This window comes from Abrus precatorius, unplaced genomic scaffold (genome assembly GCF_003935025.1).
Source record: "Abrus precatorius isolate BTA unplaced genomic scaffold, Abrus_2018 Scaffold11, whole genome shotgun sequence".
NCBI classification, from domain to species: Eukaryota; Viridiplantae; Streptophyta; class Magnoliopsida; order Fabales; family Fabaceae; genus Abrus; species Abrus precatorius.
The window spans coordinates 24831007-24850550 of record NW_020874303.1 but is presented as its reverse complement, the minus strand read 5'-3'; the positions used below and the strand labels follow the sequence as shown (position 1 = coordinate 24850550).

Sequence of the window (19544 nt, the reverse complement as noted above, 5' to 3'; positions counted from 1 at the left end):
GAAAAGTTTAACAATAATTTGAGAAATTTAAAATAAGAATATATAAAATAAATATCTCTCTTATTTTGAATTTTGTTTTTAGAATATACTTCTACTTAAATTTTGAATATTTAGAGTTGCTTAAAAAAAGTAACGTTTAGTTAGCTATAAAATAACTTCAATTAATGAATATCATTATACAAAGATAATTAATGATAAGATTGATGAGAAGAATAAAATAAGCAAACACTACTAAGTAGAATCTCAATGTTCGTTTCTCATAAAATATAAATTAAATAATGTCAATAAGCTCTAGTGAATGAGAAGAAATTAGGAGGAAGAAGAAGAATTGTGCTTTTGTTGACAATTTAAATAAGTTTGCTACTTAATATGTTTGCAAGGACTAATGTACCTAAATTTATAATAAGTGATATTTAAGAGTAAGTAAATATTAAATAATTACATTAATAAATATTTAAGTGATAAAAAAATGCGTACTTTGATAAAGAAAAAAAATGAAGTAACGAAATGGCAACTAAAAAGAAACGGTTATGTGAAGAAGACAACGTCAATTTATATGTTGAAATAGTATCACCACAGTTTATGTTTCAGAAATTATACATAAATATTTCTTTATTCTACAATACTTTAATAAAATCCCTCTTTTCTTGTCAATTTTAATATTATGCTATTATTTTAATTGTTTCATTATTTCTATTATTTATTTTTAATTTTTTTTAATTCAAATCTTAAACAAACAATAGTAAGCGTTTAAAGTTGACCAAGAAACCTAAAATATATGTTTGTTTAACAATAAAAATATTATATAAAAATTATGTAAATATGGTTTTTTATATTATTTTGTATTTATCAGCTAATATATCAATTGATTCTATTAAACATAGTAAACTAATTTAATATATTTTAATTTTGAGCTAATATATTTTAATCAAAAACTAACTTTCTAACTTTTATTTACTTCATCTATCAATTTTGTAAAACATTGATGAAATAAAGTAACGAGAGAATTTACTGTTAGATGCCACGAAAACCATTAGTAATATCTGCCATCTATAAATGGTTAATGCCTGAGAGCTAACAACCCTGCTGCTAATGAAACTTGTTGAAAGTTGCTAAAAAGAGAATGCCGGGGGGGAAAAATAATGCATATGTTATCATTCTAACATTTTCTGATTATAGGTAAAACAGAAAATATTAAATAAAAAGTATTTAATACTCAGAAAACAACACAATTTTACTGATTAAAAACATTGAAAATTCATTAAGAATACCAAAAACAATGTAGAATATAAAGTTATTGAAAAATAAAATACTTTGTACTTATTGGGCATGCGAGTTTAATGGTAAAAAATCCAGAACATTAGACTCTGACTATCAGCTGACAAAAAGAATAATAAAAAAAAAAGAGCACTGAAAGTCTGAAATATATGGTCTACAGGGAAATCACAAATGCATTTTAATGCGCTGTGTAGTTGCAATCAGATTGGACATGAGAGCATAAGCGGATGCGGTGCTATGAGCATCAAATAACGTGGTCCAGCAGAGGGAACAGGAACAGGAACATGAACAGAGTTATAAGTAACAGTGATGTTTTGTTGGGGGAGATCCTTATACATGGTTTACACTTCCACTACCTTCCCAATTAATCACGGTTCCCATGTCTCGTGTTTGTGCAACCAGCAGGGTTAATTTTTAATTGCTCCTCCTTTTGACTTTTCAATGATTCAGACACTTCATTTTAACACCAGTACCACTTCTGTTTTGCAGATTGTTGTTGTCCCAGCATTTGTTTTGCATGAATTCGGAATATTCTGTGTTATTAAAGTTATTTATCAGTAAGATGCTATATATTGTTAATAAATAACCTCAAAACATTGGAATTTGTTTGTAGAAATGAAATATATATATTGCATGTTTCCAGAATTTGAATACAATTATACTTAGTGTATTTATATTATAACAATGATTAAATCTACCATTTATTTTATTTTTAGTAAAATAATAAAATAAAATAAAATTTATTAAAATTTTGCCATTAAACATATAAATTAACTGGTAAAAGTTATTTCAACTCAATGTGTAGTTTCAAATTTGATAAAGAATATTATCATCCATTATAATTTTATTTGATTCCCATAAAAGATATTTATAGATTAGACAATAAAATAATATAAAATCTTAATTAAAAAGTAAAATAATAAATAACTGAAAAATAAAATAAATAGAAAGCCAAATTTTACATTAAAATGTGAATGAAATAAACGTAATTTTAATGATTATTTTAAATAAACTTTAACAAAGTAAAGTCCAGTAATATTCATGAAATAAAAGTAATCTTAATATTTTATTATTACTATTAATCATTGGAAATCTTTTGTCAAAATAACATAAGAATTTGTTAAGTTTAGTACTTGTTATTTAATCATTATTATCTTACACTACTTATTAGAACTCAGACCAGTGCGGTTGAACTGATTCGAGCAAATCGAATTTCACAAATTATTCTGTAATCTTCAAATGAGGTTTAAACTTTAAAGGCAAGTCCTTTTTGTGAAAGATAGCTACGTTATCATTATTTTTAGGTTAAATTATACCTATAATTCTTGACACTGTAATTAAATAAATTACATTTTAATTTTTATATAAAGTTTTTATTATATTTTAATACTTATCATTTATATTTTAATATTCATCGTCAATGCTATTAATAAGACTATAATAATAGAAACTATAACGTAATAAAGTAGCTGCAAAATATAAGTTTTTTTTTTAAGTTTAAAGGTAAATTTATAAATAAGTATTAATTAAAAATAATTTTTAATTAAAAAAGGTTTTTGATGAATTTATATAAAAATTAAAAATAAGTCACTAAATAAAAAATTATAAATTTAAATATTATTTATTATTTAAGATTATATATATACACATATATTTGTTGATAAAATCTATTGATTTAATAAATACATAAATCAATCAAAGATAATAATTATAGTTAATAAAACATTAAAAATAATTCATATATGATAAAACAATTTTATTATTTAGACATATTTACTTTTTTTTTGAGTTGATATAATATGACAAAAAAAATATATTAATAAGATTTTAAGTTAATATAATAAAAAAATACTTATATTATGATAAAAAAATTTATAAATTTACTCGTATAATAAAATTAATTTTTTTAAAATTAAATAATAATATAATTTTACATATTGAATATAATAAATATTTTTTAAAATTTTATAAAAATTGATATATTATATAAAAATATAAGCTTATTAAATATATAATCTTTATAAAAATTACACAAATACTTAATTAGGAACATATTTAGTTACTATATTTAATATAATGATAATTTCTATATTTAAAATAACTAATATTTTAGTTCTAAAATAAATATCTTGTTATAATTTGAATTTTTATTGTTAATGTCATTATAGAAGGTCAAAATGTGAATTATAAAAGAAAATAAAACAAAATATTTGTATAAAAGCTAAAATATAATATTTGAAAATATATAATTTTAAAGATTAAATATATTATTTTTTGGTAAACTTTTGTCCTCTCCTTTCTCTTCCTTATGATATTGCAATTGAAGGGGAATTGGATGAAAACTCCGGCACGGCACAACGTTATAACAACTTTTCAAAGCTATAATTATTTTTATGTATATAAAAAAATTGGATCCAATCATAAATAGTTGGCACATAAGAATAAGAGATATTGGTACTTTATTTTCACTTTAACACAGTCGGTGTAGGTGTAGCAGGAAAGGTTGACGACACGAAGCACAGAACCAATCAAGTGTCGACTCCAACCTCTTTCTCTGCAAACAAACGAAACAGTGTCGCATATAATTTCCCACGACACGAACACAATACTCGGAACGGAACTCGTCATGGCTGTTACTGCTACTCCTTGCACTATCCTTCCCCTCCTTACCTCAACCTCATCAAAGCCCCAGTTAATTTCCCTCTATTCCATAACCCCAAAACGACGTCGTTTCATCGCCTCCGTCGCAGAAGATCGAGAGATTGTTCCGGTCTCAGAAGACAGAGGAAACCCTATCCATGAACATGACACGAAGACAGAACTTGCTCCTCAATTTCCTCCCCTTACAATTGCAAGCAGTAGCACCGTCAATGCCTTCATCGTTTTGGGGTTTGGCACTTTTGCTGTCACCAAATTGCTCACGATTGACCATGATTACTGGCATGTCAGTATCTTCATCTATTATTGTTGTTGAATCATTTCTATGTTGATATAATATTGGGAACTGAAGTGCATGTTCTGTACGATATTGGGAAGAAGTTAACGACTAATTAGGTGTTATCATTCAGGGTTGGACCCTTTATGAGATTCTAAGGTATGTGCCTGAACACAATTGGGGGGCCTATGAGCAAGCTCTGAAAGCAAACCCGGTTTTAGCTAAAATGGCAATAAGCGGGGTTGTTTACTCAATTGGAGATTGGATTGCTCAGGTATGCTTTTTACTCACAAAATTATGAAATGCTTATATTGGAAAGCCTTTTATAATCAAGATATGCAGTGCTATGAAGGAAAGCCTCTTTTTGAGTTTGATCGGGCACGGCTATTCAGATCAGGGCTTGTTGGGTTTACTCTCCACGGATCGCTTTCTCATTATTACTACCAACTTTGTGAGGTGATTGTTGTGCCTGTTTGAGTTGGAACTGTTAGTTGATATTCTATCAATGGTTTAATTTGTTTGCATTATTTCACAGGCTATTTTTCCTTTCCAAGAGTGGTGGATTGTCCCTGCTAAGGTTGTTTTTGACCAAACTGTGTGGTCAGCAGTTTGGAACAGCATCTACTATGTTGTTTTGGGTTTGTTGCGTTTAGAATCTTTGAGTAACATATATGGCGAATTGAAGTCGACATTTTGGCCCTTGCTTACTGTAAGAAGTTATTTTATTTGTTTCTTTATGCTTTTTTCAGATGTTAATTGTAATTGCTTGCCTTGTTGCTCACACGAATTTAGTGTGATTGTAAAGTCCTGGAGATGCATCAAAAAAGCATATTAATAATTATGCCAACCTAAGAAATGAGTTATATCCTCTTGGAGTCTGCCATACCCTCAGGCCTAAATTTGGAGTGTTATAGTGTCGAGTATATACTAGGGTCGTAGCAATTACCGTGAATATAGGATTCAAATTTTCAGGTAGTTCCATCCTTTCCTCATTCAGAGCTTTGGTATAATCTCTGTATGCTGCTCTTAAACTATGATTACTTAGCCTTGGTTTGTTTAGGTGAAAAATATTATGTAGGAATGGGAAGTTTAGGAAAAGAAAGTTTTCATGTGTTTGGATGTTTTGTTTTGTATGAGTGGAAAATGATCTTTTTTTGTGGGGCAAAAAAAAAAATTTCACACAGATTTTGTGTGAAAAATGTAGCAATATTTTTTTATATTTTATTAAAAATATTTTTTAAAATAATAGAAAAATAATTAAAAGTTACATAATTTAAAAAGGTGATAATTGTTTCACATGTTAGAGGACATAGAATGCCTTCTTAATTTACAAGGCACCACCATTAAAAAATATATTATATTTAATTTTTTATTTTTGTTAAAATAAAATTTTTGTTGGTATTATAAAAATATTTTTTATTTTTATATAAACTACTTTTTTTCTACTCTTTTTTTCCATTTATCCAAATAAGAAAAGTAAAATTTTCTCATTCCTTTTTCTCGTAATTCTATCCATCCAAAAACACATCTTTTCCTTTTCCATCTCATTTCTCATTATATTCTTTTTTACATATTTTCTTTCTACTCATTTTCTATTTCATCCCAACAATGCATTAAGTGGTTCAGGTAATTAATCCTCAAACCTTGCCTTATGTCTCCATGCCAACTTGTTTCAAGTGTCACAGCAATCTCTATTGTGTTTGACACTTTGACCTATATTTCCTGGTCTAGAGCTGAGTAGTACTGTACCTATTTGAGGCTTGTGCTGAATGGAAAGCTGTAAAATATGCTCAGTCCTAAACTCCTAAGTAATAGATCGCTGGCAAACCAGAGGGCCCTAGCAAAGCAAGTTGGTATGATAAGAATAAATGATCCAGTGCCTCTGTTTGCTTATAGCAAAGTGAACAAAATAGGATCTAGAGATCATGTTCCTGTATAGGTCCACTGTAGGAATAGCCATGTTACAGATTGCCCATTCGGTCCTATAGACACCTAAAAGGAAAAGCAGAAAATGAAGGAAGAAAGGGGTCAAAGAGAAATTCTGCTAATACAACTAAGTACTAGCAATTCAAGGATGAAGAATATTGTAATGAATAAATTGTATTTTTTTAATCTTATCCCCTGGTAACTGTTGATTAGCAAACTTTATTTTGTTTAGACAACTAAAATCTCTAATCTGCTTCACAGGCAGGGTGGAAACTTTGGCCTTTTGCCCATCTGATTACTTATGGTGTGATTCCTGTGGAACAAAGGCTTCTTTGGGTGGACTGTGTGGAGCTCATCTGGGTCACAATTCTTTCAACGTAGGTTTTTCTAATATTATTGGTCATATCATATTGAATGATTATACATGATTTTGTGTGCCATAAGGAGGATTTTAACGTCCTTTTGATCTTTGGGATGCTCAAGTATCTCATACCCTCATCCTATGACTGATTCCCATATAAGAATGAATTTTTGACAGCCACATTTTATGCATGAAAGCCCAGCCCACTATAAAATAGCATTAAAAATGTGTTACATATAATCATTAAAATGTCAACAGGATTCTTATCCATTCACCATCTTTTTTTGTTTTTAGCTATTCAAATGAGAAATCAGAAGCCCGAATATCTGATGCAGCATCAGAAACAAGGTCATCCAGTTCAAGCCAGAATTCTAAGGTTAGTAGATTGTACTCTTTCCCTGGGGTGTTTTAAGTTTCCAGGGTTAGGGCTCATGATCCTTAGTCCTTACCACGAAATGAAGAGAAAAAACTGTTCAGCACATTTACCTATGATAAAAAAACATACACCACACTATACCTCGGCCTAGTCTGTCTTACATTCCATTTAGTTAAGTATTCCATCAATTTTCTACTTCATATGTTGAGCTAATGACTCTTTTTCTTTTTGCTCTATTATATCTTGCTACTGTCAGGAATAAACGAATTGAGAACAAGGGAAAAACCTATCTAGGTTCATGGCAATTACAAAATCAACCTAGCAAAAGCTTTTGGTGTCTTGACTTAAAATTCAAAGAATCTATCAGTTGAAGGTCCAATTGAGCGGACCCTAGACACGTGAGGTTGTAATCTGCTGCAGCTCATTCAGGATACACTTATACAATACAGGTCGTGCATCCTTCGGCTATGATCACTATTCAGGTTGCGGTGATCATATACATAGATGATTGTATTTACATAATATAAATGCATTCACAAGTCAAGTTAAATTATGTTCCTTTTGGTGGAGTGTATTGGATTACCTTGTATATCCATAATTTCGTATAAAGAAATTTCATCTCATATATAGTGCTAGAAAAAATGTAAACGATCCTGTAATCAGGATCATCATACACAACTACTGCATACATTACAGATTCTTCGTTTCCACTTCCCTGGGCATCGACAGATCATTAACTTTTACATATGCTTGTAACATTGACTTAGAGCCTATTTGGATTTCCCTTGGATCAACACAACGGAGTCTCATTGCATAAATTCAACTCTATTTATTTGTTGCCGTGACTTGTGAACGAGTAAACAATCAGGCTCATCATCATTATCGTAACATAAATTATGGAAGCTAATTCCTTTATGCTTTAGTTCTCCCGATTCTTGAACGAGGGTGACACCTTTTCTGAGTCTTGCTAGTTTGGATGTGAGGAAACAAAATGAGAAATGACAGAAAAATTGCATCGAAATTATTTTAAAAACACAATCCAAAAGTGAATCGAATCAGTTGTCAATATATGCTTTTATAAAAAAAAAATGTATTTTAATCTTTTTAATTTAAAGTGCTTGTTCGATTTTTTTTTTTTTACTTAATTAAAATTTTTATATTTAAAATAAGTAATTTTTTGTAAATTTTTTCTTATTTTAGATCTCTTAATTTTTATTTTCTATTTATACGTTTGAAAATTAATGATGAATTTAAGATAAATTTAACTAAAGATTAAAGAATTTTATAAATATAGGATTAAATTTTGTAGATGTAAAATTTTTAGAATTTTTATTTTGCTTAAAATCTAATATTTTAATTGATAAAATTTTGAATAGAAAGTAATATAATTGATTAAATTTGTAAAAACATTTATTAAAAAATAAAATTTTAAGATGTTTAGATATAAAACACATAATTAAAAATACGTAGAACATGTTTTATTTCTGTTTTTAAAACAGTTTTTTGTTTTTAAAAATTAATTTTAAATTGACTAAATTCACACATAATTCAAACAAAAGTAAAAAATGTAATTGAACTTAAAAACAAAGTTATATAATAATAATGAATGATTCCTCTATAAATAAAAAAGAAACTAAAAGCAGTGGACAAGTGTTGGGTCGTTTTGGATTTTCCGTGGCGCCCTCAGGCGTAGTTCAGCAATCGGTGAAGATCGGAACCAACCTTCCATTATCTGCTCTTCAATGGTGAAGATCGAAGAACTGAACGAGTCCCCAGCCAAATCAAGGAGGAAGAGGAATCATGGTTCCACCAAGCTCTTTGTCTTCGTTGATTACATTTTCGTTTTCATTTTCCTCGGATTCCTCTGCTTCATCATTTTCAAGTTTCTCGGCAGCATTTGACCTCTTCCTCAGCTAGGTACCATGCACACCCACCCCTTTTTTATCAATCGCATTGCTCAAGTTTTGATTTTTCTTTATTGCACGCCACAAGTTCTTGTTCAGTTGTTCCTCAAATTACCCATTAAGCTCTTATGTTAATGTAATTTCGTGCTAACTGCCAAGTTTGTCTTAACCACCAGTAGAATTAATTTTTATAGAGTTAATTTTGCATAGCTGTAATTGGATCGTATTTTCAATTTGATTTCAGTTATATATTTTATATTGAAAGGAGTAGATAGTGTAAAACTATCAATCCCGAATCCTTTGTGACTTTGTTTCTCTCCTTCAACTTTTTATTCTATTAATATCATTAGTTAATTTTGAAATCAGTCTTTTATATGTAAACATTAGAAAGAAGTATTTTTTTTAAAAAAAAATTGTGTCATCGAATTAATCATTTAAAAGATATAAAATGTTTATTGCGGTTATCTTTTTCAATCAGTATTTTTATATTTTTTTATGTAAATAGATTTAGTGTCCTTCTAAAAATTTGATAGATTATGCAATAACGAAGATTTTTAAAATCTTAATGTTAATAGAAAATTTAGGGATTTATTATTATTATTATTGTCAATTTTTCTAAAATGGTAACTTAGTCGACTTCTTTTTTTCCTTTTGACTTGTTAACATAAATGGAAAATAATGGAATGACTTTTGGGTGTTTGCTTATAATATTTTGATCAATCAAATTGTAATTTGCTCCTTATCGGTTTTATCCAAATAAATAACTAGAAGCTTCCTTCATTGGAAATCAAACATGTCATTAGCGATAATTTTAATGAGTATATAAGTTAATGTTGACAATTTAATCACAGTGTGCTAAACTGTTAATGTTTTTGTACCATGGAACCGCATTTGAAAGATGCATAAATCAGTAGTTGGTGAAGTATGTGTTAGAAGTACTAGTATTGGATATTCATGTTTTGAAAGATGAGGCCATTGAGTAAAGTAATAAATGTTCTTGCAATAACTTTTTATTTACACTTTAGGTTTATGGAAGATACCGCTTTCTTCTGACATTGTTATTCAATCTCTGTATAGGAGGAATTTGTATGTAGGTGTGTATGCTAATACTTCTACTTTATGCTTCCAAGACAAATTCATGTGAATAATAACTCTAGGATCCGACTAACCCCTGTTTTTAGGCCATTGATCAATGAATAAAATCACGTTAGAAGTACAATAAAAATTATGGTGGAATGTATTATTACACTAACATTTCTATAATATCCTCTTTCTTCACCTCCACTTGAACAGGATATTTGTCTGACATAGCTAGGCTTCCATTACAAACCTAGTTCCAAGCTTGGAGGTAGTGGCACTAGCAAGTCTCATTTTTAGTCAGATCCCATGATCATGATATAATACTTGAATTTATCATCTTTCTCAGATTTTGCTCTACTCATTTCCCCATCTTTTGTCTTTCATTTGTTTCTTGCGTTTAACTTTTGATCTTTCCACATTGCCCTTTTCCGTGACTGTGGTAAAGGAGGATGACAAGTTGACAACTAAATACCAAAATAAATTGCAGAGACTAAAAACTGAAAAGTGATGACAGAGCAATTGCTTGTGTTTTAATTTCTACTTTCTGTTTGTCGTTGGTGGAGTGGGGTAGAAGAGATGAAGACCCAAAGCCGCCATTTTGCATGCTACAGACTCGACAATAGTTTGGTGTGGTCGCTTGCATATTGATTGCGCACCAACTTCGTATTTATGTGTGTCATTTCTAATCCTTTGTGATGTGATGTTTTATTTAGTCATTACGTTAAGAAAAAATATATATACAATTTTTATTAAATTTAAGTATATTTTTATTTGATAAAAATTGTCCTTTTTTCTCCAACATAACCACATCATGTTAATTAACAATGTGAAATAACTCAAATTAAAAAATAAACGGATTTATTCATATGAATCAAGGTCGGTTGGTTTAAAGACTCCAGGCATGAAATTCAAGGGTTCTCTTGTGTGATTTATGGAAAAAGTTATACTCTGTCCCATTACAATATCTTAGAAATCCTCTCGATACTTAAACAAATTGCAAGTGTATTCAATATTTTAAGAACACAAGGTAAGAGACCTCTTTTATTTACCATCGATCACTTTGCATTAATGAAGTTTACCGTCACTGCGCGTTTAATTGAAGAGATTTTTCCTCTCAGATGGTGGAAAAAAAATTTAAACTTTGTAGTTAGAAGTTAGAGATTAGCATCCTTTATCGGATTTATTTTTTCTGCAGGTCTACATAACATTTATGCTGTATAGGACTTTTTTCCTTCATTGACTTGTGGGGTAGTGGTGAAAGATGTTACCTTGACAACTTCCATGCAATATTAGTGCAACTAGAACAATTATTAGTATGAGGCAACGTTCATAATTTTAAATATCATTCATTACTTTTCAACATAAGGCTAATTGAAGAATTATGATTTATGTTTGAGAATCCAACTACAATCAGCAACTAATTGGAGAACATTATGGTTGCAAACAATTGAGCTAACAACATGCATAATTCATTTGAAACAAGAAAGAGCAGAAAGGCTCTAAATACTAAATAGCAGATAATGTAGTACGTGGAACGCTTATTTGGGTACGGCATAGAAAACAATAGATGGGCACTTCCAGTTGTCAAAAGCATAACTAGTGCAATCATGCATGGTGACTCAAAACTGAAGTAAAGTCATGGATGAACTGTAGCTGGAACTCCACCGCCACTGCCAGGATTTGGAACCTCAAAACCAGGGTTTGGAACAAACGTGTCATCACCACCTGGAACATAACTTCTACCTGCTGATCCTGACCCTGCTCCACTACCACCAGTGTATGGATTTTGAGGTGTAACCCCAAAAAAAGGTGGCAAACCTACTCGTCCAAAGCCTGGAATAAAGAAACCACCATCAGAGTTGAACATCCACTGAGGCTCTTTCTTGTCCTGTATGTTTGAGTTCTTTGGAGTAATGTGGCGTCCATCAACCGCTTGCCATGTAGTGGCAAAAAGGATAGTGGAGATGAGAAGAAGTGCATGCAAAGAGCAAGCTTTGCTAGCCATTATCTGAAGAGAGTTTGATTGAGATGAGATGTGTTTTTGTGTTGAAGGTGGAAGGGTGTGTACCTGCGTTTTATAGTTCAGGTTTTGCTGAGTTGGGTGAGTACTGGCGGTGAGTTAAGTGTATCCAGGAACACACTTTTTAATTTTTTTCTTCCTAATACAGTTTTAATTATGGTTTAGATTAGTTGAAAACTACAAAAGTATAAGTGAGACTAGTTAAATTAGAAGTGAGACCCTATGATTTTTAATAAATTTTATCTAACAATAAAAAATGTGTTTACAAGAATATGTTAGATAGCGTCCTATCAACATTTATGGTACCTATGGAAGGGCAATGGGATTTGGGATGATTCCTATGCATGGTGTCTGCTTTGGTAGTTGATCATTTGTGGTTCAGTGAACTGCAGGACACTTGAACTGTCAAAATGGTTGAGATGCTTTTTAGCCTCGCTTTTATTACCTGCTATTTGTGGGAGGTAACTCAACAATTTGATAGCGGCCATTTAATGGAGCCTTCACATGGCCGAGTTATGCACCGTTATATCAAGAAAAGTTGGAAGTACTTCTAGCTTCATTCTTGATGTTCTCTCATTTTTGAGATATGAGTAAATTTGTGTGAAAATACAGTGTAAAAATTATATAAGGGTTTTTTGTTTTTAATGCAGGAACCGCTTTTTCACACGGGGATAAAAGGTCTAAATACACAATTATTTGAGTTGCATTGTTCAAGAATCAAAAGCCGCATGTAGTGGCTAAAAGCGGCTGAGTATTAGTTCAACCAAAACCTATTGCACAAATGTCCCTGTAGTTGTCTGAACCCTGAAATTTTAGTTGATGCTATGGAAATTACACACAATACAACTTACTACATTATCAATTGCACAATTGAGCAGGATTTTAAGTGAAAAAACCATGTAATGTTATTTGTTCTGGTTGAGAATTCAATGAAGGCCATATTTTGGCTTGTTATCAATGGGTCATGGTTCAGTTTAACAAGCCTTCAACATATCCCAAAGCTTGCCTCGATAATTTAATCACATTACTCAATATGTCATGCTCCATCCCTCTCGAAAAATAACAGTATATTCTAAGCAAAAGATGGAGCTTGTTTGAATTTAAGTTTAATAGATCCACATTTATTTCAATGTTACCTGTTGTAATTTTTGCATTGAATTCACATTTATTAGCTTTTTAATTTGTTTCTAAGCACACAAAGTCTATATGTGTGTAAAACAAGATGTCATTCTCAACCGAGACTTGCTCACTTGTAAAATTCATGTTTGATAACGAGCAATCTTAGACTACGAATGTCATTGCCTCATGTGAGCTTATGTTATTAATGCCTTGCATCATACTGAATCCATTTTTGGTGACCTTAATTAAGCATCGTTTACTACATGCAATTAACCAAAGAAAGATTTTCTTTGATGAATTCAGTGTGTAGCTACAGGTATTACAATCCCACTGAACCAACAAAACTCAAGATTTTGGCCTTTCCTCAGAAAATCTAGGAAGTTGAACAAGTGAGTTTACACGGGTGACACCCTCTAGACCTGACCAGTTTTGATCATCAGTTGATAATATTCCATCTTCAACATCAACAGCTACTCCTCCTTGTCCTCCATAGTTTTCATTTTCTTCTGAAGATCTCACAGTAAAGTTCCTTTGCAAATATGGTTCAGGCTTTTGACCATCATCTGACTCAACTGGATTACCCGAATGGTTGCTGTGGAGGCTTGCAGCAGAAAAGCCTTGCTCCTCACAATCAGATTCTGAATCCATTTTCCCATCCAAAAATACGCAGACAACAGCACAATCATCCATTTTTGATGTAGGATATTTAAGTTTCCATTCACGAGCAGCAGAATCCACCAGAATCCTTGCCGCTGATGAACGAGTTGGAGCTGAAGATACTATCTCAACTACCTCTTCATTACTCAAAACATCCCATACCTGCACAAGACACCAAGAGTTGGTTACACTACCCATCACTCTGGAGAAGATGAGAGTTTTTTCAGAGGTAACATTAAACTAGTTAAAGATGGATAACAGTTTCAAATAAATAGAACAAAACTAAACAGATATTCTAAAAATAATTCTTGTAGAAAGGTCAACAGACTAGAGAGCAGGGCAATCAATGATAAAATGCCCTAATAATATACAGCAACATCTTTCACACATACCTAAACAAGAAAGACTGCTTCAAAAGAGTTGCAAATAACATAACAAGATCATGTTCCCATTCCCAACTTTTTAATAGTTTTGTCAATAGGGTTAAAAATTCTGCTCTAAGGTTGGTTTCCAGGAGTCATTTCCCAGCTTCCCTACTACCACCATATAATTAATGCAATATCATTATTCATTACCGTTCTAAAAATTTACCTCTGCTTATCACAGGTTCTTATTTCACTTTTTCATAGCATGACCCGGTGTAATGATTTCTACTAAAAAGAATGCAATCAGTGCAGCCTATTATCCCTCAGAAAGAAACTTGAATCGTGGATCATATTTTGACATTTCCTTTAGAGTTTTACACAGGGAGAAAATTCAACGAAATTATTTTAAAAATAGCTACAAAAAGAAATGAATGAATAAACAAGAATTGATACAATACAACATTGAAAAATCTTACCCCATCTGAAGCAAGAACAATGAACTGATCTCTGTCTGTAAGCAGCCGATGAGAAAATTCAGGAATAGAAATCACACCGTACTCCTTCAAGCAAAAATCTCCAAATGCTCTAGCCATTGCTAATCCAGGTGCATCATCAAAAGGCAACCACACCCTAGGAACTTCTGGCTCATCCTGTAATGCAAATACCCTACCCTTGCACCGTTTAATTCGTTCTGCTTCTCCTATAAGAATTTACATGCAAGTTTGAAAAAGTTTACATAAAAAATAGACCAGATATAGAAAGGATTAACATATGACATATGACACACTTGGCAAATCAGGCTTCAAATCAACAGTCAACTGAATTGCCACCATGGAGTCATTGCTGTCCTTAGATCCCATGATTGCCCGGGAATCTCCAATATTGCCCATGAATAAATTTGAACCCTGGAAAGTGAAGAAAATAAAAAATGTGTAAAAGAAAGGGAAACATGAGAATAGATGCTGCTCTTTGAGATACCTGCTTCACTATAGTGACAGCCGTGCTCCCACTACAGAAGCAGTCCAAATTTGGATGAGACCTCAGCTCTTTGTCCATAGCCTTGTATGCCTTCATGAAAGCTTCTCTCCACATAGAATTCAGTTTATCTTCAGCAGACAAATCCTTCTGAGATTCTCCACTTTCAGGCTCTGTGTTCCCTTTGAAACAAACTTTGCCTAAACCATTTCGCCCCGATTCAGAGGAATGCAAAAATGAAAGCAGTTTAATTGGCAATGCATCCCTGACTTTGCGTGCAACAAGGTGACCATGTGGACCATGGCCATCAAAGACACCACAAAAGGTCACATCTTCTGACATGAAATCCTACAGAAATAAAGTTCCAAAGCAAGATGTCAATTTCTAAAATTAACTAAATCTCCATTCACTCAATGAGAACCATACATCCTCAACACTATAAGATAAACATACATACTTCCCATACAATCATGGCATCCTGATTAATGCCCTTACGACCCTGCTGTGTAAATATGCAAGAAGATCTGCTCTTTCCATTGGTGAAAATTCTGTTGGGTACTTGATGCAGAGAGACAACATGATCAGAGAATGTTCTCCTGGCACTCTTTTGACCACAGAATCCAATATCTAGACACGTCGGAGAGACTGTGTCTCCATTGCTTCTGCTACTACAAGCACTCTTACTGCTTGTTGAAACACAACAGCCCATTTACTCAATTCCAGAATGAAGACATCAGGTCGAATAGAAATAATGTCAAGTTCCTTCCTTTTACACAACAGATCTCATATCAAACTCTCAGATTCCAAGCCTAGTCAACTGAGTAAACAATCCTGACCCCAAAGATTCTATCACACACACAAAGTATTAGACAATTTACACCTTGCAGTTGAAAACTGGGGTCCTTGGTTCTTGGTCAAAGCACAATTTGCCGAAAGCTATACGAATGGATAATGAAATCAGCTGGCCAGAAGAAGACACAGGAATTTAATAGTTAATATATGGACTGAAAGAATCAAGCCATTGTTGCATGTAAAGAATTAAAATATAAGAAAGAAACAAAGACTCTACTAATGGAGCTATAGGCATATAAAAGTCTTGACATGTGAACAGGTAATAGAAAATACTAAAATTCTGTCTGGTCATTTGTCTTTCATCAGGATTCACATTGACAGCATCGAAATAGAGAGTTTGAAATAATTAAATCCAGAAACCCTGCCATACTTAAAGAAATGACGAAAACAAAGACGCACAACACAGAGAGTCTCTTTGTCCTATCTTCAATTTTTAAGGGGTTAACCACCAAAATCTCCAATGGCAAACTAAAACACACTTCTGATATTTTATTCAATTTTCCTCTTAGCAGTACTTGAAGAGCTTCTCCCTTGCGTCGTCACTTACAAGGAAGAGGAGGAAAAATAGAGATTCAAAAATATAAAATAATTTTTAAAAAAATTGACCTAAAATATCAAGAACCTTAGAAAGATAAAATGTAGAAATGAGAAAAATACAAGTATGAAACTAGTAACAACACAATACTTGAACTAGCTAACCCGGTTCAGAATCTTGAGATCAACATATGAAGCGGAATTCAGTTACAAACTCTGATAGCCTTTTCCTTGGTTTTTACCTCTGCAACCAGGAAGAGCAGAAACCTTGGTAAATGGAAAGTTCAGATAGAGAGAGAACAAAGTAATACAAACAAAGTGTGGTTTCCCGCAGCAGAGAAACACAAGAGATAAAGTGAAAACCGCAAAAGCAGAAAAGGACGAAAGAAAGTTATGATATGATCTCGTCAATCAAGAAATGCAGAGAGACCCAACAACTCATTTCTACATAGAAGATCAATCAAGTAAACATTACGTAACTATCATAACAAGCAATAGAAAAACAACAAAGGTCGCAATAGGAGACCAAGAAAAGAGTGAAAAAAAATTAAATGAGTATCAAATCAAATCAACCCAAAATAATAATAAAAATAATATCAACAACAACAAAAACAACACAGGAGAAGAGATCAAGCCAACTCTGAATAGGACAACCCAAGAAACAAAAAGTAAAAGTGAAGAAAAAAAAAACTGATTTTGGTGTGGAAAATGTGACGCTAAAAGAAAGAACGAAAAAAAAATAAAGGATTTTTTTTTTCTCAGGAACTTCAAGTAACTGAGCTTACTAAAACAAGTAGAAACATTGCGAACGAAGACAATGAGTCAGAGTAAGAATCAAAAGTCAACACTGAACATCAAATTAAAAAAGGGAATTTTTAATTATCTCAGTTTAATTTAAACAAAAGAGTATAAGAAGGCAGAGAAAATGAACATGCAGATCCTGCATCTGCATTGTCTATTTTGTCTGCAAAGAAAGGAAACAAGTTGAAAGGTACTAAGTGACAGCTGAAGTGATGTCTTGCAATTAAGAGGAAAACAACAAATTAATGTTTGAGAAATGGAGAAAAAAAAAGTGTAGAAGGAAATGGTAGGGAAGATTGATCACCTTTGTTAGAGGTTGAAGATGAGAGTAAGGGAATGAGAGGAAAAAGTGATAAAGAAGGAAGGGGGTGGAATGGTGAAGTTATTAGTTGCAAAAGCAAAGGAGAGGAGACTGCTGACAGTGCCAAGATGGTTAGGATTTAGGAAGCAGAAAAACAGATAAAATGAGCCTGTGACTGTAGTTAAGTTACGTATTTTTTTTCTTTAACAAAAATATTGTTCAGTGTTCTAATTAAAGTTAAAATTTTATTTTGATATATAATAAAAATTAGTAAACTAACATTAAAAAATAAAATATATTATAAAAAACTTAACGTCTAATATATAATTCTACTCGACTTAAATAAATACATTTAAATAAAAAGAATTATTATTGAGATAATATTTTATTTTTAATTAAAAAATATTAATAATACTTATAACATTATCTTTAAATTTTTCTTTTTTAAATTTTACCTGCATCAGTTAAAAAATAATTATTAATTATATTTCATATTTCAATACTTTTATGTTTATTTATTTAATATTTTATTTATCCTTCCATCATTTTAAAATACTCTCCATATCAATTTTTTCTTCACGTTCTCCGCTCTATCTAGGAGCCTAGTCAGCCTACTGCCGAGCTTATAATAAAAACATTTTAAATGATATAATGTAAAATGTAACATATTATTTTGAGTACCTAAAATATCTTATTTCCTAAAAATGAAATATACACGTAGTCTCAGCTGTAAATTTGTAACGTTTCACATTGTTGATAAACCATATAGATTATATATTAAAAAAAATTTCGATCATATTCAAATTCAGTTGAAATAATTCTTAGTCATCATGATTTACCGTAAATACCTAAATTATTAGTTGACATGGGAAAAGGTCGTGACAACAAAAAATTGTATTAACCATTAAAAATAATTTTTATTCATGCTATATAATGGTTTAAATGTTTAACAATAATAATTATTATGTTTTTAATAATAATTATTTTAAATTTCTTAACTAAGTAGATTCTCATACTTTGTTTGAATGGGTTGATTCTATTACAAAAAAAATGAGAAGAGGAATTTTGTGTAAAAAAAATCTTAATTTAGATGTGTTATTTTTTTTTGGGGGGGGGGGGGGGGGGGGGAACGAAAACAAATGGGGCCTGTAAAAAAATTTCACCGTTTCCTACTTGTGAAATGAATAGAAAAAAAAAAGAGAGAGAGAGAGAGGTTTTTTTTCTTCTAGTTTATTATAATACTAAAATACTTTTAAAAATAATACAAACATTAAGAAAATATACTATATTAAAATTTTTATTTTTTAAAATTAATTTTATATTACTAGTATAAAATGTTTTTATACAAATTATTTTGTTTTTTACTTTTTTTCTCTTATTTTTACGCATTCAAATAACATTTTTTTCCTCTTTATTTAATCAGTTACCCAAATATTGTCAATATCCTAAAAACACTGACCAACATTTTTTTGAAAGTTAAATAATGAATTTATTGAATCTCTTAGCCTTAGAAAAACACATTTATAATACAAGTAAGTCTAATAAACTGTCCTCGTTGTTTTACAGGATGTATAATAGAGGCTATTCATTGTTTTTTTCAGTGATATTAATTTGCATTAAGTAAACTGACACAAGGGAAATGTCCAGCATAACAAAAGTTCAAATATAAGGGTGCATCCCAGCGTTCATGATAATTTGCGTCAGATTTGATAAAAAAAAATAAAAAATATGTTTGGAAATCTTATGCATCACGAGAAAGAAAAGTGAGTTTAATAATAATAATAACAATAAACTCTCAAGTCTCCACAAAAAATAAAGGTGGGGGTTGACATATTCCTTGTAAAACACGCCAAACTCTTGAGTTTTCTCATCCTAATCGGAATTCTGATTCTGCACTCTTTACTCCATACTAATGGATAAGCTTATAATGACATACTCAAAGATACTTTTTCAGTGTGATACTATTAGCTTATATACATATATGAACTTTTAAGGGTGAAAGATGAAAAAACAAAGGATTATGAACAGGGAATATATGAGATACTGTATACGCAGAGTGT

The 19544-nt window shown here is 31.1% G+C and overlaps 3 protein-coding genes across 5 annotated transcripts; 1 reads left to right on the top strand and 2 right to left on the bottom strand.

The window, feature by feature from the left end:
- Positions 1 to 3745: 3745 nt before the first annotated feature.
- On the top strand, positions 3746 to 7715 carry LOC113854732 (protein SYM1-like). The gene is made up of 7 exons (XM_027485920.1): positions 3746 to 4222; positions 4347 to 4487; positions 4556 to 4669; positions 4749 to 4922; positions 6401 to 6516; positions 6795 to 6876; positions 7133 to 7715. The coding sequence occupies exons 1-7, from the start codon at positions 3905 to 3907 to the stop codon at positions 7136 to 7138; spliced, it is 951 nt and encodes a 316-aa protein (XP_027341721.1). The 5' UTR covers positions 3746 to 3904; the 3' UTR covers positions 7139 to 7715.
- Positions 7716 to 11496: 3781 nt separating this feature from the next.
- Positions 11497 to 11865, bottom strand: LOC113856605 (putative cell wall protein). Its single transcript, XM_027488499.1, has one exon. It carries the CDS (start codon positions 11863 to 11865, stop codon positions 11497 to 11499), a length of 369 nt encoding a protein of 122 aa, XP_027344300.1.
- Positions 11866 to 13035: 1170 nt separating this feature from the next.
- On the bottom strand, positions 13036 to 17614 carry LOC113854830 (probable protein phosphatase 2C 52). Of its 3 annotated transcripts, none has more exons than XM_027486081.1 (7): positions 17488 to 17614; positions 16548 to 17346; positions 15454 to 15957; positions 15000 to 15344; positions 14809 to 14926; positions 14498 to 14721; positions 13036 to 13818 (listed from the first exon to the last, which is right to left on the bottom strand). In XM_027486081.1, the coding sequence occupies exons 3-7, from the start codon at positions 15703 to 15705 to the stop codon at positions 13345 to 13347; spliced, it is 1413 nt and encodes a 470-aa protein (XP_027341882.1). In that variant the 5' UTR covers positions 15706 to 15957; positions 16548 to 17346; positions 17488 to 17614; the 3' UTR covers positions 13036 to 13344. The 3 variants fall into 3 exon arrangements, with proteins under 3 accessions (XP_027341882.1, XP_027341881.1, XP_027341883.1); XM_027486082.1 differs by having other exon boundaries at positions 13194 to 13818; positions 16625 to 17346; XM_027486080.1 differs by having other exon boundaries at positions 13166 to 13818; positions 15454 to 17346.
- Positions 17615 to 19544: the final 1930 nt, after the last annotated feature.